General features: G+C 38.8%; 1 protein-coding gene and 1 pseudogene across 1 annotated transcript in view; one reads left to right on the forward strand and one right to left on the reverse strand.

Annotated features, from left to right (window-relative positions):
- LOC138159013 (phospholipid-transporting ATPase ABCA3-like) overlaps positions 1-22,161 on the reverse strand; it is a 189,955-nt gene that overhangs the window by 106,708 nt on the left and 61,086 nt on the right. Inside the window, exons 9-12 of the mRNA XM_069085363.1 lie at positions 14,981-15,110; positions 4,428-4,582; positions 2,316-2,471; positions 1,728-1,938 (exon numbers count right to left, since the gene is read on the reverse strand). Coding sequence (XP_068941464.1) covers positions 1,728-1,938; positions 2,316-2,471; positions 4,428-4,582; positions 14,981-15,110 — 652 coding nt within the window. The remainder of the gene's footprint in view (positions 1-1,727; positions 1,939-2,315; positions 2,472-4,427; positions 4,583-14,980; positions 15,111-22,161) is intronic.
- Positions 15,519-16,407, forward strand: LOC138158973 (general transcription factor IIF subunit 2 pseudogene; annotated as a pseudogene).

Genomic DNA, 22,161 nt, shown 5'->3' on the forward strand with positions numbered 1-22,161 from the left:
TCTCTTCAATCTGACTTCTATTCTCATTCTACCCAAATTGCTCTCTCCAGACTTAACAGAGATGCTGACTAAATCTAATAGCCTTTTTCTCAATCCTTATTCTTGAGCTCTCTGCAACCTCTGACATTGTCAATTACCCTTTTCTCCCTGATATTCCCTTCTCACTAGGTTTTTGGGAAGCTACTCTCTCCGCCGACCTATCTTATGACATCTTCTAAGTCTTTTTCACTAGACCTTCATCCAGGTCATGCCCACTAACCTCTAGGCCATCTCTAGTCATCCGGATAAATATCATCCACTGGACCCAGATGACTCTGGAGGAGAAGGTGAGGCTGGTGACTTTGCACAGCCTTCCCTTCCTTCAATCTAATTCAATGCAAATCATGTCATCATCTCCCTGATCTTATGGTCCTCTTCAAGAACAAAGAAGAAATCACAGCCCACTAACCACGGGACTTTGTCTCCTCTTCTCCCTCTATACTATTTCACTTGGTGTTCTCATCAGCTCCCACAAATTAAATTGCCATTTTCATAGTGATGATTCTCAAATCTCCTTATCCAGCTCTAAGATCTTTGTTGACCTACAATCTCTCATCTCCAAATGCCCATTAGATATCGGCAACTAGATATCTCATAGATGTGTCAACATGTCCAAAAGTGAATTTATTAGCTTTTCCACAAGACCTTTCCTACTTTCAGACTTCTCTATTACTGTCAAAGGCACACCCATCCTCCTTGTTCCCCAGGCAACCTAGATGGCATCTTCAACTCTTGACTCTCTCTCACCATCCTCCCCTTCCTAATCTGTTGCCAAGGCCCATCACCTCTGTGATAAAATATAAAATAATGCCTGGTGTTCAAAGTCCTTCATAAACATCCTCCCCAACCCTTCCAATCTTCTTATACTTTACACTGTATTCCACTGCCCACTTCCTCTTCAATCCATTCACACTGTCCTCTGTACTCTTCCTTGAACAATATACTCTTTATCTCAGATCTGGACATTTTCACAGGCTGCCCCCATCCCTTGAATGTTCTCCCTCCTCTGCTCTGACTACTGACTTCCCTGGTCTCCTTCAAGTACCATATAAAATTTCACCCTTCTACGGGAAGTCCTTCAAATCTCTCTTAATTTTAGTGCCTTCTTTCTTATGTATTTAGCTTGTTTGTCCATAGCTGTTTGCATTCCTTCTCCCCATTGGACTGTGAGCTCCTTGACAGCAGGGACTGCCTTTTGCCTTTCTTTGTTTCACCAGTGTTTACCACAGTGCCTGACTGTGGAAGTGTTTAAAAATGCTTTTTGACGGACGGAATGCCTGAAACTGTGATGGCAGAATTCGACAAATAGAATGCTGTGCTGGCTCCAACCTCTCAACTATTCTCCACTCATCCACAAAGATCTTTATTCCATCCTACTTATTTCTTCATTTCTTGCTTGCTTGGCTTTTTCCCTCTTACCCTACAGCCCCTTCAAACTCTGAGTCCAACAAATTAAAAAAAAAAACCCTCTGGTTAGTTTACCCTCAACTAAATTTTAAATCCCTTCTGGCTTAGAGAGCCCTAAAAAGGGAGCTTACACACATCCAGGAAGTTCTGCCTCTGCTCCCTCTCCCTTTGCTCTACTTTCAGGGCCTTTTTGAGAAACTCCAAGAAAAGCCAGCTACATAAGGAAGTTTGACATCATTGTCAAATGGATGCATCAAAAAGGAAAAAAAAGCTGGAGAGACCATATCTGTGTTTGAGGAAGAGTGAGGAACCACAGCACTGCAGTTCCCCCTTGGCCATGATGGCAATGCGGTCACCCAGCATGTCAGCCTCATTCATGTTGTGGGTAGTCAGCAAGATGGTGTGGCCGTGTTTATGCTGCTGAAGAAGATCCCAGGTGATACTTCTGGTGACTGGGTCCATCCTAGATGTTGGCTCATCCAGAATGATGACCTGCAGACCAGAAAGACATTAGTGAATGGTGCTGTGCCTCATGTGTTGAGGCTTAATGCGGATGGACCTACCTTGGTTTTGCTTTGAGCTTTTAATTTCCCAGAAAGCTGAGCACAAGGCACTTACATCACTTGCCCAAGTACAGTCCCCAAGGTCAGAATAAGCTACAGTCAGACTCAGTAAAACACTTGGTACTTCACACATATGGTCAACTTACTCCAAACATACCATGAAAGCATCTCTCCACTGAGGACATCCTGGGAGTCCCCCTTTAGAGGACAACTCCATATTAGATTCAGCTCACTTATTTTTATGTCAGTTGATTTTTTTTTCCGGTGAAGCAGTGACAGGGATGCATTTTAACCACTTTTGTGTACCTTGGAGCCTCCTAAGAGCGCAATGCTAAGGCTGAGCTTTCGCTTCATGCTTGCAGTCAGTAACTCTGAAACATCATTGCGATTTTCTTCCAAGCTGAAAAATTTCAAGCTCTGCTCTACTTCTTTATGGCATTCCTTCAGAGTCAATCCTTTAAGCTGAAAACATAAAAGAAAGCATCTACATGTCATTTCTGACTCTACTAGTCTTCTCTGTCCCAGAATGCATCTAAGTTAGCGATTGTGGTTTAAAAAGTACCTTCCTTTTGTGGAAAGATGGGCACACTTTACAATATATTAGTATCGCTGGTAGATTCTGGATAATGATATGGAATTATGCTAAAAGACTGACTCAAATTTCCATACCTTTTTGCTCAGAAAATGCTAGGAATATAGCTAGGAGGCTAATGACAAAAGGACATCTCCATATTTACAGAAGCATTTCTGGTAAAAACAAAGAACTAGAAATAAAGTAGATGCTTACTGATGGAAGGAATGGCTAAATAAATTGGGAAACGTGAATGTAAATGGAGTATTATTATGCCATGAGAAATGATGAATATGAGGAATAAAGAGAAGCATAAAGGGGAGGCTAGGTGGCACAGTGAATAGAGCACCGGCCCTGGAGTCAGGAGGACCTGAGTTAAAATCCAGTCTCAGGCACTTAACGCAAACTAGCTGTGTAACCTTGGGCAAGTCACTTAACCCCAATTGCCCTGCCTTCTTCCCTCTAAAAAGAGAAAACAAGAGAAGCATAAGAAAATTTGTATGAATATAAACTCAGGTTAAGTGGGAGCAGGATATCGATACATACAATGATGCAAATGGAAAAAAACAATAAAACAAAAAGTGAACTCTGTGCAATTATAATGACAAATCTTAGAGGAGGAAGCCCGTAGTTATGGAACATTGCATATGATGTCGATCTTTTTTAATGTTGGCTATATAAGTACTGTAACATTGCTACACCAGTAAAATGTTACTTTATCACTGTCCCTTAGGTTTTATTTTTTTGCTTTTTGGAGGGGGGAAGGCAGGGCAATTGGGGTTAAGTAACTTGTCCAAGGTCACACAGCTAGTAAGTGCTAAGTGTTTGAGGTCAGATTTGAACCCAGATCCTCCTGACTCCAGGGTTGGTGCTCTATTCACTGTGCCACCTAGCTGCCCCTATCACTATTCTTAATAGTTCCCATAAAGTGTAATTATTCTGAGGTTTTGATCCTATTAACCTTGCTACTTGCTTGGTATTCATTAAAAGGAATTTATTTAAAAATCTCCACCCTCCCCATCTCACTTTGTTATAGAAAGATAGTCCTTCAGAAAATATTATTTTGAAATGTAGCAAGCCTTCTTTCCATAGCCATTTCACTCTAAACATTTTAACTGAGAAAAAGGATTTTTTTCCCTTTCCTCCTTTGGAGATTAGGTCAAAGCTTAGTTCTGTGAAGGGCAAGATGGATGATGAGATGAAATTTTGGAATTGTTAATCCACCCAACTAGAGAACCTTAGAAAGAATTTAATCTAAGGTGAATTCTGGCCCATTGTGTTACACTGAGGCAGGCTAGACTGTCTAAGGCTGGGGTCAGTGTGGCTTTAGATAGTTTCTCTTTGTCAATGAGTGACATATTCAGTCACATCTCCTCAGTCCCTCCTTAGAATAGGTCCACATCTCATTCTAATATTCATTCTCTTATCACCTGTTAACCAATCCAAGTTGACTGCCCCCTCAGGAACACCTACGCTTCCAAGAATATTGAGTGGGTTCCATGAATGGTCTTTGGCATTTGAGAATGCCACTTGCCCTTTCATTAATTATATGCTAATGTGATTAATAAAATGATTAATTACCCAGAAATTATGTCTCAAACTTTTTATGTCACAAAACTAAGAGGAAGCATAATACAGTGGTTGGATCAAAGGATTTGGAGTCAAAAGACCCACAGTTCAAATCCCCTGTCTACTACTAATTATATGATGGTAGACAAATGACTTAAGTACTGGCCCTAAGTTTCCTCATCTGTAAAATAAGAGGTTTGGATTAATTAATGGAACAATGAGGCCCCTTCCAGCTCTAAAGCTATGTAAGAGAAGGGGAAGGTGTTTCTCTGGCTTACCTGAGCATAGAAATAAAGGTGATTAATTACTGTCAGGTGATCAAATAAGATATCATACTGGGGGCAAAAACCCATGCTCTCCCGGATCTGAACCATGGCCTTGGAGATCTCATACCCACAGATATATGCCTCTCCACTTGTTGGACGTAACATACCTAAGACAAAACAAACAAGCCAAACATATCCAAGAAACTTAAATTTAGGGAGAAGACATGTAAATGTATTTTCCTGGGTTTAATACCCTTTTGTTTTATCTTGACAGATTAACTCCATCTTGACACACTACTACTAGAGTGAATCAACAACATTCATAGAGTAGGTACAATGGCAGAATACCCATAAGGTCCAAGAATGTCTCAGTTCAATGAAATGAGTTTGGGATCTGGAATCAGAGGGACTGGGTTCATGGACCCTTCTAAAATCCCCAGTTTAGAAAGGGGAATTTTAGAAAGTACTTGAAAACCAAGAATAACATATCCAACACAAATGAATATAGTCCAACAGGAAGAAAATGGATATTGAACGAAATAGAGGATTTCTAAACATGTCTAATGAAAAGGTCAGAAATCAGCAAAATCTTTGGAATGAAAATGCAAGAGACAAGAGAAACACAGAAAGGTAAATACATTTGATCAGTAATAATGAATTATTTGAATCATAATTGAGGGAGAAAAAAATTGTCTTCTCAGAGCCCTGATGTCTTCAAGGATCATAGAGAAAGATCAATAAGATAGTCAAGAGAGCTTGTGTGTGATGCTTCTCTGTTTGATAGCTATATAGGAAAAGAAGGAAATTAAAGAAAAAGGGAAATGTATTGGAACAAAAAGGAGGAGAAAGGGGAGGAAAACTTACTATTTATATAATAGGATTGGATGAGATGAAGGGTCTATAAACATCTTAGGAAGGGACAAAGGAAATGGTCATTCAATTAAACTCACTTTTACCAAAACTGGTCAAAAGAAGATTCAATATAATCATATACCCACATACACAAAGAGTTATGTGTCATTTCAACAGAGAAATAGGAGAGGAAAGGGAAAGGGAAAAGAATATGGCTGGGAATGAGTGAGGGAATAATCATAAGCAAAACAAACTCCTACATTGGAGTTTGGAGTAATGTGAAGGGAGAATTAAAGGAAAGAAAGAGTAAAAATTCTATGATTTGGGGCAGGGTAAGGGGAAAAAAAGAATGGAAACAATTTTCTTTAATTAAAGAGCACTTATGTTAACCAAACTCCATCTCTTTCCCTAGTTTCTTCATAAAAGGTGATGGCATAAGAAAATTAAGAGTAGCAAAGAAGAAACTATCTTTTGGATTTGGATAGGGGGAAGAATTCATTACCAAACAAGGAATAAAGAGAATGATGAAGATAAAAAGGAACAATTTTAATTACATAAAACTTTTTTAATTACATAAAAAAATAAAGTTTTTATAAAAAAAAACCCAATGTAGCTAAAATTAGAAGGGAAACAGACAAATAGGAAAAACTCTTTCCAGCAATTTCTCTGATAAAAGTCTCATATCTAAGAAATATGAGGAACTGACTCAGTTACATTAGAATAACAGCAACTCTTGGGGACTAGATAAAGGGGTAAAAGATATGAACGGACAGGTTTCAAAGGAAGAAACCCAAGCTGCCAACAACTCCATAAAAAATTCTCCAAATCACTAATAATTAAAAAAAATGCAAATGAAAACAACTGAGATTCTACCTCATACTGATTAGATTGGCAAAGACAACAAAAAAAGAAAACGATAAAGAAAAGAGGCTTACTAATGTACTGCTGCTGGAGATATGAATTGGTCCAGAAATTCTGGAAAGCACTTTGGAACTCTGCACCCCAAATCACAAAAAGACACAAAACCCTCCATTTCATTAAATATCCATTTTCTACTCTTTTGACCCAGTAAGATCACTACTAGACCTATGCTCCAAAGAGATAAGAGTAAGAGGAAAAAGACCCACATGTGCAAAATATATTTATGGCATCTCTTTTTGTAGTACAAAATACTGAAAACTAAGGAGGTACCAATCAATTGAGGAATGCTTAAACAAGTTTTGCTCTATAAATGCAACAGAATACTATTGTGCTGTAAAAAGTGATAAAAGGGATGGTTTCACAGAAACTTGGGAAGCTTTTTATGAAATGAGAAGAACCAGTAGAACAATTTATATAATCACAACAACACTGTAAAGATAAACAACTTTGAAAGAGTAAGCACTCTAATTAATGCAACAACCTACCATGATTCCAGAGGACTGATGATGAAGCATACTACTTGCCTACTGACAGTTATATAATGGATTCAAGATGCAAAATAAGACAAGGTCAGTGTAGGAATCTGTTTTTCTTCATATGCATATTTGTTACAAGGGTTTTTTTCCCTTATTTTTCAATTGGAAGTAGGTGGGATATGAGAGATAGAGACAGGACAGTCAAAAAAGAAAAGAATAAAAATACTTATAAAGAAAAAGGAATGAAAATAGGGTCATTGAAGCATTTTTTTCCCAGCACAGAAGAGAACAGAAAGAGAAAAAACCTCAAACACACGATATATGTTTAAACGTTATATGTATGTCACATTTAAACAAAAAGTGAGCTGTACACAAAATAGAGACCTACAGTTTTATGTATGTATAATCTTCTCGTCATAATTTGTATATGGAAATTCCTATTTTCTTTGGTGTTTATTAAGTTTAGAATTAAAAAATGAAAAAAATTTATGCAAGTAAAGAAAAACCACAGCTCCATCATTAACATATTAGTGTGCCTGTCTTCCCACAGTCCTTCAAACATTGACTATTTCCATCTATTTTCATCAGTATTAATTTTCTGGGTGTGAGGTGAAACCTCAGAGTTGTTTTGATCTATATTTCTGTTTTAATTATGATCTGAAATAAAAAACAGAAAAATAATTTAAAGGATTAGCTGGAATAATAACAATATACCAGCATAATTAAAAGAAATAGATGACTAATTTGGAATATAAAATACCAAAATTAAGAGAGCAAATCATAAACCCAAGTGTCAAATTTGCAGGGCCCCAATCATCAGCAAGACTCTGTAGTGAGGCTGACAACAGATTAAAATGCATTGGGAAAATTTTTAATAAAAAATAAATTAAAATGCAATACAACATAGATCATGTTAATTTGTGGTTTTCTAAATCAAATGCAGCCACCACGGATCCAAATTTTCATTTGAGTTTGGCACCACAATCTTAAACAATTCAGTTTTGGAAAAGGAAATTTAATTAATTGTAAAGGTATTAACAAAGAAAAAATCCAGACCAGATGGATTTAAAGGAGAATTCAATCAAACTTTTAATGGACAATAAATATCTATTCTCAAAAACCAAAAAACACATTATGGAACTCTTTTAAAAAATGTCATTCCCTCAAATTCCCCCTATACCAGTACCCTCTTTCTATGTGTATTCTTTCTATCTGTACCATTGGTGATACAATTTTAAGAGTTAAAAGTATCATCTTTCCATGTAGGGATGTAAATGGTTTATCTCTATTGAATCCCTTATGTTTTCTTTCACCTTTTTACCTGTTTATGCTTTTCTTGTGTCTTGATATTAGAAGTCAAATTTTTGGTTTAGTTCTGGTCTTAGGAAGTCTTGAAATCCTTATATATCATTGAATGACCATTTTTCCCCTTGATTTACTGTGCTTGAATTTGCCAGGTAAGTAATTCCCAGTTGTAGTCCTAGCTCCTTTGACCTCTGGAATATCATGTTCCATGTCCTCTGATCCTTTAAGGTTGCAGCTGCCAAGTCCTGTGTCATCCTGATTGTGACTCCCTGATATATGAATTGTTTCTTTCTGGTCACTTATAGACATCGCATGTCAGCACCCATGACATCACATGTCATCACCCATGACATTGCAGGTCACCACAAACAACAGCACATGTCACCACATGACAACGCATGCTACCACATGACATCACATGCCACCACATTTCACCATGTGGCATCACATGTCACCATGTCATCGCATGACACCACACACCATCACATACGATGACACATGAAATTACACGACACTGTGGTGGGTGTCAAATGGTGCTGTTATACCATGCATGACACCACATGACAACATACATGACACCAGTATTGTATTACATGCCACCACACGACACTGTGACGCATGCTGTGTGGTGCCACGCACGACACCACATGACAGAACACATGAAATAACATGTCATCACATGTGATGACACATGCCATCACATGATGCTGTGGTGTGTGCTTAGCTCTGGCTGGTGGCTGCCTGTTTGCTTAGATAACTGTAGGGTTGGCATCTATACCTGTTTGCCTGGGGTTGTGCTGTAGCACATGGTGGTTCTTAGAGCTGGAGTCTGCTGGTCCCCTGGCTATGCTAAAGCATGTGGGAGTCCTGGTGTTAGCATTTGACTGCTCTACCACACTGGGGCTCAGATTCTCTTACTAGTTTTTCTGTGGTGAGACCTGCTACTGGTTGCTGGGACACTTCCCATCCTGCACTGCACTCCCCCTTCACCCAAGTAAGAGTGACCTTTTTTGACAATCTTCCAGGTTTCTTGGAGATTGTTTCATCCCGTCTTTTTGCTTGTCCTGTTGCTTCAGGATTTGTTTTGGAGCTCTATTTTATGACTGTATGAAGGTGAGAATGTGAGACTTATACATTGATTTACTGCTACTCTGCCACCTTGGCTCCTAGAAGTCCCACTAAAATCTTTTTATGGGACAAATATAGTCCTAATATCCAAATCAGGAAATGATAAAGAAAAGAAAGAGGATTACGTACCAATACCTTTTATGAATATATAAAAATTATTCACTACAATCAAGTTGAATTTGTAGAAGGGATGCAAGGATGCTTCAGTATTAGAGAAGTAATAAATAAATTAAAACTATGCTATACCACATAACTGTATTGAAGAATTTATCCACTACAACCAAGTAAATCTAAATGTAACCATGATTTCTATCCTCTTTACAGAAGTATCTGACAGGGGGCTGCACAGGTAAATGTGACAACCCTCTCACACAACAGGTGTGGGGGAGAGCTACTCAGATAAAGGTGACAGCTCTCTCTTAGGGAAGCTGCTCTTTCTGCCAGGCCCAGCATAACAGCCATATGTGCTTTGATTCTCTTTAGAAATTAGCATCCTAGTTGGATTATAAACTCAACACTGATGCAATACTAGCCCATTAAGTTTTTTTTTTAAGCAATCGGGGTTAAGTAACTTGCTCAAGGTTACACGGCCAGTTATTTCTGGGTGTGGTGCTAAGTATCTGAGCCCGGATTTGATCCCCAGGTCATCCTGGCATTGGAGCCGGTGCTCTTACTCGCTGAGCCACCTGGCCACCCCTGCCCATTAAGTTTTGTAATTTCAGCCTATCACAATTGACTTCTCTTGTTACCTAAGTTTGTCTTTAAAAGTTAAAGCACAGCTTGAGCTTGGGATCAGGCCCATACAATGTGTATGTCTTTTGTTATATTTTCCTGAGCCTGAATTTATTAGGGTGAAGCCCTAATAAAGATTTTTCCTTTCAACAATATTAACATTTGCAGACAAATTCCTTTGACCAAGTGTGATAGTAATGGCATTTAAAGATTCCTCTGTATTGGCTTGGTTTTCAAATTGATTGTGTTAAAATCCAGAGCTTGTTAATCCCACCTGTGGGATGGACTTGTTGATGTGAAAAAAGAGTCCTGAACTGGGAGGAGCTGGTGACGTAGATTTGGAGAGACACAGGAGAGAAGCAGAAGAACTTTTTGGAAGCAGCACCCACGTGGAGGCAGAGAGAGAGACTGAGAGGATTTCTGGGGGCCACTTTGAATCGCCCTGGACTTTTGAGACCTGCCCCTGGAGCTGCCAAGGACTGAGGAGACATGGCTGTTTTGCTGGTACTTTGTCTGTTTTGATGTTGTTTTGCCAGATTTGTCCACTGGTGAAAGACAGTCCTGTTGTTGAAGAAGTCCTGGAACCTGGCTGTTGGTTCAGAGCTCCTGAGACCGTCCTGCAGACAGAGAGTGAATACTGTCCACTGGTGAAGGACAGCGCTGTTGTTGCAGGGGTCTGGGAAGCTTTCTGTTGGTTCAGAGCTACTTAGACTGTCCTGCAGACAAAGAGTGAATCCTGTCCACTGGCAAAGGACAGTGCTGTTGTTGCAGAATCCTTGGAACCTTGCTGTTGGTTCAGAAGCCCTGAAGAAGGATTTTCTTGTTGTATGTTTACAGAAATCCTGGGAGAGGGTTTTGCTCATGTTTTCAGGGGTCTTAGGACTGTTCTGCAGACAGAGGATGAATTAATGAAGAGACTGGCAATGTATCTTGTGGCCTTGCTAAGCTTTGTCTCCCCAGGAACAAAGATTGCTGAGAACTTCCCTCGTCAAGATGAAGAAAAGACCTCCATTTGGGTATTAAGTGCTGTGCTTAAACTTGTTGTAACTCTGGGGTAGATTCAATTGTGATCCAGGGGTGGGGAACTTTTGACCTTTTTGTGTTCTATGACTGAACAAACGAATGTACTTTACTTATGATTGGAAACTAATCTCCATTTGAGAAAAGGGGCTTTGTGATGGACTAAATGAAGGTACAGCCTAGGGGTGGAGTAGTATTTAGAACAGGGACTTTGTAATTGATTGAATGAATGTAAGGTCCTGGGGTGGGGTAGTACTTGGAGATTATTTAATCACACTTACTAAATGCTGTATTTGGAATGATGTCATGTTTTGATCTTCTCTGTTCTTAATTTGTCATTGAATAAAATGGAGAGCACCTATGCTGGTATTCTGAACCTTGGGAAGTTGCCTTTGCTTGGCATTACATTACACCAAGTACAATACTTATTTATCCTATGAGTTGTACAAAATTTAGGCACAGAATCTTTAACTTTGATAAACATCTAAAACATGAACATTTCCCTAAATGATGGGCAAAAGAAAAAGAAAACTACACATGAAACCATGAATCTCCATTGAGCACAGCTTTTAAAAATTTCGTATATTTCAAATATAATATGGTAGTTTCATCACTACCATGCTTTTGTTGTGTCCCCTTTAGAACCTTCTTTTATTCTCTTCAGTTTAAAAAAACTAATTCTGCTCTTTTCTTTCTTTTTTGGTTTAAAATCATTATGATTATCACTTTATTTCCTCTCCAACTCTGCCACCCCTCAAAAAATAAAAGTCCCTTTCTTGTTACAAATAATCACACAAACAAATCCATTAGTAGACCATTTCTGGAAAAAAAATGTTAAGCCTCATTCTGTGCCTTGAATCTATCACCTTCTGCCAAGAGACAGGAAGCATGATTCACCAGTTTTGTGGAGTCATAACTGGTTACTGCACTGATCACCAACTATTTTCCTCTATGACATTGTAGGAACTTAAATAACAAAGCACCCTGAGGGAGAGATAAGTGATGACATGTAACAACCAAGTGAAACCACTATTACCACCTCACCTACAATCTCCCCTCAGACCCTACAGGAGACAATCCAAGATCCTGAGAGAATAGTATAGGAATGATAGTACTCCCTCCCAAACCATTAGTCCTACTTCCAGTCTGGTCCCCATAGCCATCATCTAGGGAAACACCCCTTGTGGGAAAGGAGCCAGGGCAGGCAGGCCAGCATAGCTGAAGGGGCAGCATGTGTCAGTCACATTAAAACAGATCACCATCTTGACTACTACCTCTCAGATCAGGATGGAGACAATTCTAAAAGTCCTGGGGAAAACAGTGTTTCTCATATTACTGGCCCTGCTTTGGGTATGGCTCTTGAAAAAAGGGGGTTAAAAATATTGGTCATTAGTCCATCCATGACAGTGTCAGTAAAATTGTATCTTGGACATCTGGGATTGAGGCATTAAATGTTATTTGGCCATGGCAAAACTTAGCACATACTTGAAAGCCTAAAATTTACTTAGTTATTTGACATGACAGCAGGTACACCCCTTTCTATTATCCCCAGAAAGCCTATTTGTGTGGATAGTTTTTTTCTCTCTCAGTTTTTAAATGAAAGAGGATTTTGGAGAAGAAGGGCTTTGCTACAAATAAAATGGGGGTCAGTGAAACATCCAAACAAAAGATAGAGACAGAAGGAAGTTTAGAAGGGAACAAAGACAGTTTTGAAAGTGTAGAATTTATTATATGCTTTAAAAAAAGAGTGGCATGAAGTGGAGTCCCAATTCCATATACAATCACCTTTTCTGTGTGTGTGTTCTGCCACACGTATGCTTTTTTGGATGTTTAAGTCAAGAATTTAAAAAAGTTAACAAAAAAGCAATAGAAAAGATGTAACGTTAACTGTGCCACAGTGGTGAGATAGATAAGATGAAGGCTCATATGAGAGGCTAGCGGTGGGAGATTAGCAATATGAAAACTCAGAATTCTGGCTGCCCAGTTAGGTTTTTTAGGAATATACTGGACAGAACAGTGCAGAAGATTCCATATGTAGTCTGTAATGAGCTAATGACATGGGAACTTTAGTTAAGATAACAACACAAAAGGTTATAGCTGAGTCCAGCTTTCTCACTCTGGTTAAGATATAGAACGGATAATAAAAGATCAAATAATGATCAAGACTTAACTGTTCTCTAAATTTGTGTATCTTGTGTTTCTTTTCAGCTACTTCAGTTCTGCTTTCTTCATAAAGCACAGCCCCTTTTCTTATGTGGGCCTGTCATGCTGAGCAGTCCTGTGCCAGTGTCTCCCATGTCACACAATCAATTCCAAAGTTCTTAAGAGAGACCTTGAGAGTGTCCTTGTGTCACTTTTTCTGACTACCATGTGAATGCTTGCCCCACGTGAGTTCTCCATAAAATAGTCTTTTGGGCAAGCATAACTTTTCGAACAATGTGGCCAGTCCATTAGAGTTCCACTCTCTGAAGTGGAATTTGAATTACAAGTGGATCCAAATCATACACACACACACACACACACACACACACACAAACACACACCCCACCATGACAAGGTAAAATCCTTATGAATGAACATCAGAGAATGTTCATTCTTAAAAGACTAATTCAGCACCTCTCCAACACCAGCCTCTTTGGCAGGGATGCACAAACCAAAAAATCAACTTGTGCTTGGGGTCTATACTGGGATTCCCTTTTGCTGCAAATACTTCAATGGCACACTTCACCCTTCCCCCATCCTTGCCCTATAACAATAAGCAGATATTGATTCTTCCTAGATATGCAAGGAAAGAAGAGAAAGCATATTGCCTTTCAACTATAATGGCATCTAAGTTAACAAACCCCAATGCTATAAATACTCAGTCGTTCTTGGGAAAAAAAAAAACAAAAATAAAAAAAAAACTAAGACAGATGATAGCCAAAAAAAAAAATTACAAAACAACAAAAAGAAATTAAACAAACACACAATAAAATGGTCCCTTGAAGGGGTAACAATATGGAGAATAGAAGACCAGAGATCTAGTCTTTTCTATTCAGAAGGGCTGAATCCTAGATCTTAATAATCTTCTCTATATGGTGGCTAATGCCAAATCTTTACAATTCATAATAAGTCTCCTGATGTTAAGTGGTAATGGTGAGCAGATTTGAATCTCACTCTCATTATGAACTGATCAAAAGAAGGAAGAAGACACACATGCACAGTTGGGTACAGAAACACATTTTACCCTACAGGGAAACAGGTGGGAAAGGGGAGGAGAAGTGGGGATTAGAGGGAAGAATGAGTCCTAAGCAAAACAAACTCTAAAAATTTACAAAAAAATATTTTTTCACTCTTTTGAAGTAGCAAAGAATGGGGACCAGAGGGAGTGCCTATAAATTAGAGAACGGATGAACAAGTTATGTTATATATTTATATATAATGGAATACTATTGTGCTGTAAGAAATAATGAAGTACACCCAGAAATAACTGACCATGTAACCTTGAGCAAGTTACTTAACCCTGATTTATAAAAGAAAAAAAGATTAAAATTTAATTAAAAAAAAAGAAATAATGAAGTAAAGATTTTCAGAGAAACCTAGAAAGACTTGCATGAAGTGATACAGAGTGAAGTGAACAGACCCAAGAAAACAATTTTTACGATGGAAACAATATAGTAAAAGCAAATGACTCTGAGAGAATTAGGAACTCTTATCTGTATAATGACCAACCATGATTCCAGAAGCCCAATGATGATGTTTTATCATTCATGTCAACTATCTCCTGATACAGAAGTGAAATTCTAAGAATGCTGAATAAGACAAATCTTGTTTTGGACATGGCCAAATGTGGAAATCTGTTTTGAAAGGCTATACATGTTTTTAACATATTTTGTTTTTTTATTGTTTTCAATTGGGATACGGTGGGGAGGTTAGGGTAGGAGAGGGAGAAGGTGGACTTTTGCTCACTGCAGTATTATACACACATATACATTATGTGTATGTGTGTGTGTAAATGTTGAAATGATAAATCCAGTTATGAGAGGGGTAGATGAAAGCCTGAGATTGTGGTGCTACCTAACATCCTCTCCAGTCTTGAAAATGTGAAAGTCAAATCCCTGGCTCCTCAGCTGACTAGAGCTGATAATGTACCTGTAAGCATTGACAGGGTGGTGGTTTTCCCAGCTCCATTATGTCCTAGAAGGACAGTGATTTGTCCTTCATAAAAATTCATAGTCAGATCATTTACTGCATATTTCTTAACATTGTTTATGATGAACACCTGTGGAATAAGAAAAGAAAGAGTAATTATACACACATACATATCTGGCATTTCTGAAGAATTTTTGGCATATCAATCCTTTGTTGAAACCATCAAATCCAAAGAGAGAAATGCAAAAGTAGACATTTCTACATTATAGTGTAAAAATGTTTGAACTTCTCTAACAGAAAATTTATTTCAAGGCATCTCTGAATGATGAACATAGGAAGAATCTGCAATGCTTTCAATTCTTCCAGAATAGTATGTTTTGAAGCTCCAATGGAGAGATAAAGGGAAAAGAAAGCCTCCAGAATCACCAGGATCCAAAATTACAGGACTTTGGGTCTTGAAAGGGCTGTTTTAGTTGCATTAGAGAGGAAGGAAACAAGCAGCAAGAACAGTAGGGAGGTTCTTCTAAAACTTCATGCAATGTCCCCCAATCTGGCTTCTTCCCAGCTTTGGAGTGATGCCAGTGTTGCCAGAGCTGTGAGCTCTGGACCTCCCTTCCAGAACCCCGCTCCCCTCTTCTCCATCGGTGCTCAGTTGGTGACTAGCCCTGGCCTAGCATGGGAGTTCCACTTGACCAGTGTGGAACACTGGAATGTGGCTCGTGAAGGTTCCCAAGTACTTACTTGTCTCAGCAATGGGTCAAAGTTTCAGGAAGAGAAGAAGGAAAACTGAGGATTGCAAAGAATCAGGGAAGGACTGAGGTATCTTTTACTTTGAATGAGGAATTTACAAATGTCCACGATAGTAGCAGAAACAACTGCTTCTGTCATTGCTTCTAGAGAACATCCGCATGGGAAGACAGACATTAATAATCTTTACAAAGAGCCCATCAAAAGGCCAGCCTAAAGAAAATTCTGAGAGCAGTAATAATGATAAACTTTCACTGGAAGTCATAGTGGTAGAGAGCATACTGAATGCAGACCTGATGCCAGTGAAAATTATATGAGATTGAAGAGGTTACAAGTAATAAAATTTGCAAAAGATTATCAAAACAGCTGGACAAAGCTGTTACAACCAATTTTGAACTTGTGGCTTATCATCAATACAATACTGAATATGAGAAGAAAAAGAAAGAAGATAGGAAGTGAGTGAGAGCTTATATGCAAGAGGTTTTGGACATGTTTAAAGCTTTTGAAAACATCAATATTACAACATTAAAGATTTAGTGGACATCACCAAGCAGCTTGTGATATACCTGAAAGAAATCTTGAGAGAAATAGGCATTTGAAATGTTAAGGGGACCCACACAAATACCTGGGAACTGAAGCCAGAGTACAGACATTATCAAGGAGATGATAAGAATGATTAGGAAGACCTCATCTGTCTGTCAACAAGGGGCTAGTGGCATGGTGGCTTGTGACTGGACTAAGCTAAGTCTGTAGCTGTCCTTGAAACTTTGAGCAGTCTATTAAAGAGAATAAAATGATGGGTGCCTTTTAATTCCTCCATCTTCACTTTTTTGTTTGTGTTTTTTTTCAATAAAGTTTCTAAAGTTTGGGGGAGGGAAGTTATAAAAGCAATATGTAATAAGCCAATGCAAAGAATTGGTTTTATTTTCAAGTATTGATTTTAAAATATTAAATAAGGAAAGGTTTTCTAACACCAGAGAAAGACCTGAATAAATAGCAAATATATTGTTGAATGAAGCTTTGTCTTTACCTGCCTGCAGTGGAAAATTGATTCCAAATGAATACTGGCACAACCAAGGGAAAAGGAGGCAACCACAGTCTCTTGAATGAAAAAAGCAAGACTTATCCATTCTGAAATATGCTGAAGAACAAAGTTACCTGTCAAGTTTTTTTTTCACTTTTAAAGAGCTCACAGTATAGTAGGGGAGAAAACATACAAACAACTATTTACAAACAACATATAGACATACATACATTTGCTAAAATAATCTTTCTAAGATCATTTGATGTATTATTTGCCTGCTTAAAAATGTTCCATGGGTCCCTATTGCCACTAGGATTGCCTCTAGGATAAAATAACATACTCCTAAGTCATCATAACAGTCTAGGTCCTTCACAATCCATTTCTCATCAACCTTTATATCCTCATTTCACTTTACAGCCCTCACCCAGCTGTTCTCAGAACTCATCATGCCATAGTGTGCTTCCTCACATTTGCTACACCATCTCCCTTTTCTGGAATGTCTAATCTACTTCCTTATGTTTACTCATCAGAATTCATTACTTTCTTTAAAGTCCAGTTCAGATGCCATCTCCCGTTAAGTTTTTTTTTTAATGTGATCATGTTTTAGGTTTAAATTTATCAATAAAAGAGAACATTTTAATTTGTAAAAAAGCAAAACAAAAACACAACTTCATACAAGGGGTAATGAGAGACTTAATTAAAGGAAATATTTGTTTAAATACTTATATCAACAAAATAAATGAATACAAATGGAATATTTGAGTATGCAATTAAAACAAGAAAATTAGCAAATTACTAATCCTGAAATGAGGAGAAAAATGGAAATCTACAAACTCAATGAGATATGACAAGTAAAATAGAAACGATCATTGAAGTGATCTTTATCAATAACAGATTTATTTTTGTAAGAACAACGAAGGAGGACTTTAGCTTAGTTCTAGGCCCCATGAGAGCCCAACTCTCCTACTTTTACTCCAGCAATTATCTAAAAAGAAAATGAGATTGGACAATCGAAGAGGATCCACTAGTGAAGACAGCAGGACTGCTGGTAAAAAGACGGAAGACTCTTAGCAATGCCATGGAAAGAGAAGCTCAAGGAAGCATCCTAATTGGGAAAGAGAGTACTAGCAGTGTGTGAGGGTGAAGGAAAGGGTCAGGGAGAAAGACCAAGATGGAGCCTGAGGTGCACACTGAAAGGAAGAGTGGGATTCCATAAGGCAGAGGTAAGAAGTCAGTGCATCCCACGTATGGGGGATGGACAATACAAAGGCAAATAGATGATAGATAGGAACAGAACATAAGGAACAGAAAGAAAGCTAGTTTGGCTGAATCATAGACTATGGGACAGGGCATAATGTCCAGTAAGGCTGAAAAGTTAGGTTTGGGTCAAAAGTTAAACAGAAAGGTTTATATTTTATTCTAGGGGCAACACTGGAGTTGGTTGATTAAAGGAGTCACATAGTTATGTCTCTGCTTAGGGGAAATTACTTTGTATACAATGGATTGAAGTAGAGAGAAAAGAGGCAGGGAGACCAATTAGAAGGTTGTTGCCATAATAAAGGTGATGAGGGCTTAAACTAGGGTGGTAGCTATGTGAGTAGAAAGCAGGAATTGGATATGAAAGATGTTGTGAGGTAGAAACTGCAAGATTTAGAGACAATGGATATGTGGAGTGGGGGAGAATAAGAACTTGACACTAGAAGTATGATGATGATAACCTTCTGATAGCGTTCTTGGGTGCCTGTGCTTAGACCCCAATTCCAAGATCACATTTCTCCCTAGCCTCAAAACATTGTCCCTGGCAGTTTCTCCTCAGCCCAAGGACACTATGCCTAGCAATAACTCATGAGTGGGCCCCAGCAAAGCACTTCTTTCTCTTCCTGATACAGTAGCCAGCTGCACCTATAAAATTTAGTAGTTTGAACCAGCTGTGTACTGGCTGAACTGGCTGTGTACTGGGTCATAAAGATATTTACTACTCACTGACCTATCATATGTATCCTAGAGTTAGACATATGTGTACTCCCTTACTTTTATCTTGTCTAACAAGACATTGATGATGGCAGCTTTGATGGGTATTTCTCAGTCAGCTCTTACCATTAGCTGACTTAGTGATGTTGAAGGCCTAAAACCACACCTCCCTGTAGCCCCCACTTCTTGGGCTATTTCCCAGTGAGCTCTAGGTAAAATGTCTGTACAGTAGATACTAAAAGTGTATATTCCTTTAAGAACTGAGCATTCCTAGTTAGAGCTGGAAGGGAGGAAAGGACACTCCCAAGGAGAAAGCTAGTCTTAAAGGCTTTCTGGAGTCAAGAAGGCGGAGTAGAAACAGAACCTCCACATGGTTCCGGCTCCTACCACTTCCAATTCATGTAAAAGATGACTCTGAACAAACTTGGGAGCTACAGAACCCACAAAATGACACAGAGAAGCTAACCTCCCGCTGAGGACAGCCCAGCAGAGCCAAGTCCAGCTACTTGCCTAGGTTTTATCCCCAGGGCGGGACTGACCAGCTGCAGCTGGACGGACTCCAGATCACCAGCAGCTGTGACCCTTTCCAGAATTATCAACACATAGATGCGAAGGACGAAGTGAGAGGTCACTGTAGTGAGGACTTTGGGACCCAGTAGGTGGGAGAGCCATGGGCCTCTTCCCCCAGGAGAAGGAGCAGCTGAGGTGCTGGGGCACAGCCACCTTCCCCTAGCAGCTTCAGTTCCTGGCCTGCAGAGTGTAGGGGGACTAAGCGACCAGTCTGAGGGGTTGTCGCTCTTGCTTTAACCTGCTTGGATCTGGATTGTGGTCTAGGGTGGAGGTCCTGGGGTGTGTGAACAGTTTGCCAGAGCATGTGAAGGCTTCAGAGAGGGCACCACCTTTGGTAGCTGAGAAAACCCCAGTGTTTGGTATGAAGCTCCCCTGTCTGGTAGCAGAGTCCTACTGTGCCAAAAAGCCCCAAATTCAAGTAATTGAGTGGCAACATGACCAGGCTAAGGAAGCAAACCAAGCAAAGCAATCCAACATTAGACTACTATTTTGGGGACAAAAAGGATCAAAGCACAGAACAGGAGGAAGACAATGAAGTCAGAACTCCTGCACAAGAAGCTTCCAAGAAAAATATGAGCTGGTTACAGGCCATAGAGGACCTTAAGAAGCAGATAAGAGAAGTGGAGGAAAAATTGGGAAGAAAAATGAGAATGAAGCAAGAAAATTATGAAATGAGAGTCAACAACCTGGCTGAAGAAAATAACACCTAAAATACAGACTAACTCAAATGGCAAAAGGAGCTCAAAAAGGCAATGAGGAGAAGAATGCCCTAAAAAGCTGAATTTGCCAGATGGAAAAAGAATCTCAAAAGCTCACAAAAGAGAATCATTGCTTCAGAATTAGACTGGAGCAAATAGAAGCTAGTGACTTTATAAGAAATCAAGATGCTGTTAAACGATCCAAACAAATGAAAGAATAGAAGGCAATAGATCCAGGAGAGATAATATAAAAATTACTGGACTTCCTGAAAGCCATAATCAAAGAAAGGACCTAGAAATAATCCTCCAAGAAATTCTCAGAGAAAACTGTCCTGATGTTTTAGAATCAGAGGGAAAAATAGAGGTTGAAAGAATCCACTAATCACATACTGAAAAAGACCCCAAAAAGAAAACTCCTAGGAATATTATAGCCAGGTTCCAAAATTCCCAGATTAAGGAGAGAATATTACAAGCAGACAGGAAGAAACAATTTGAATATTGAGGAAACACAATCAGGATAACACAGGATCTGGCAGCTTCTACCCTGAGGGATCGAAGGGCTTGGAATATGATATACCAGAGGTCAAAGGAGCTGGGATTAAAACCAAGAATCACCTACCCAGCCAAACTGAGCATCTTGTTTCAGGGGAAAATATGGTCATTCAGTGGAATAGAGGACTTTCAAGCATTCTTGATGAAAAAACCAGAGTTGAATAGAAAATTTGACATTCAGATACAAGAAGCAAGAGAAGCTTGAGAAGGTAAACAGGGTAAAGAAATCATAAGGAACTTAACAAAGTTGAACTATTTACATTCCTACGTGGAAAAACTATAATTGTAACTGATGAAACTTTTTTTAGTATGAGAATAGTTGAAGGGAATATGTGTGTGTATGTCTATATTGGAGGATATATGGGCGTATGAATACATATGTGAATGTGTGCATATATTTCCACAGGTATATATAGATAGAGGGCACAGGACCAATTTAATGGGAAGGGATGATACTTAAAAGGTGAAATTAAAAGGTGAGAGAGGAATGTAATGAGAGGAGATGGGGAGAGACAGAATCGGGGTAAACTATCTCACATGGAAGAGGCAAGGGAAAATGGTTACAATGGAGGGGAAGAACAGGAAGTCAAATGGGTCAACCTTATTCTCATTGAATTTGGCTCAGAGAGGGAATGACATACACACTGGGTATCTCACCCTACAGCAGAATAGGGGGGAAGGGGATGAGAGGGGAGATGATGGAAGGTAGGGCAGGTTGGGGGAGAGGGAAGTTGGAAGCACCCATTTTTGAAAAGGAATGGGATCAAAGCAGAGAATAGAACAAGTGGGAGATGGGATAGAAGGGAGGGAAATATAGTCAGTCTTTTACAATATATGTACTCTGGTAATGTTTTGTATTAGCTACACATGTACAACCTATACTGAATTGCTTATCTTTCCAGTAAGGGTGGGTAACAAGGGAGGAAGGGAATGAATCTGGAATTCAAAGTTTTAAAAACAAATGTTATATATATATATATATATATGTAATATATATTAATAGTATATATATTATATATACTATTAATAGTACTATTTTACATGTAATTGGGAAATAAGACATACAGGCACTGGGGCATAGTGATCTACCATGCCCTACTGGAAAAGTCAAAGGGGTATGTGGGATTGCCATTTTGGGGTGGTGGGTAGGAGAAAAACAGGGAGAAAATTTGTAACTCAAAATCTGGCGGAAAAATGATGTAAATCAGAAGTTAATAAAGCATTTGAAAAAAAAAAAGAACTGAGCATTCCTTAACCATTCCTTAATCCCACCCTGACTCACCTAGTTAGCATATCTGGCACACATTTTACTATAGTTTATCCTATATAAACTTTTAACTGTACCCCTTTAAGGTTGCGGGTTCCCTAAGAATTCTTGCCTGCTAAAAAGTGTAACAATAAATCTTTGCCACCTTGACTTACAGAATGCTTGAGTCTGTGAATTCATTCCAGAGAACCCCATCAATGACCCTGTCTGGGAACTTTAGTCTTAGAATTCCCAGACTTCATCAAACCCTATCAGTTCCACAGAAAATAGAAACATCTGGAAGAGGGTGAGTCTAGGAGTAAAAATAATCAATTCATTTGAATTTCTACTAGGCAATTCGTGATTATGGACT

The sequence above is a fragment of the Petaurus breviceps genome, unplaced genomic scaffold, assembly GCF_028583685.1.
Source record: "Petaurus breviceps papuanus isolate PSGF00001 unplaced genomic scaffold, PetGlider_PUasm1.0 175, whole genome shotgun sequence".
NCBI lineage: Eukaryota > Metazoa > Chordata > Mammalia > Diprotodontia > Petauridae > Petaurus > Petaurus breviceps.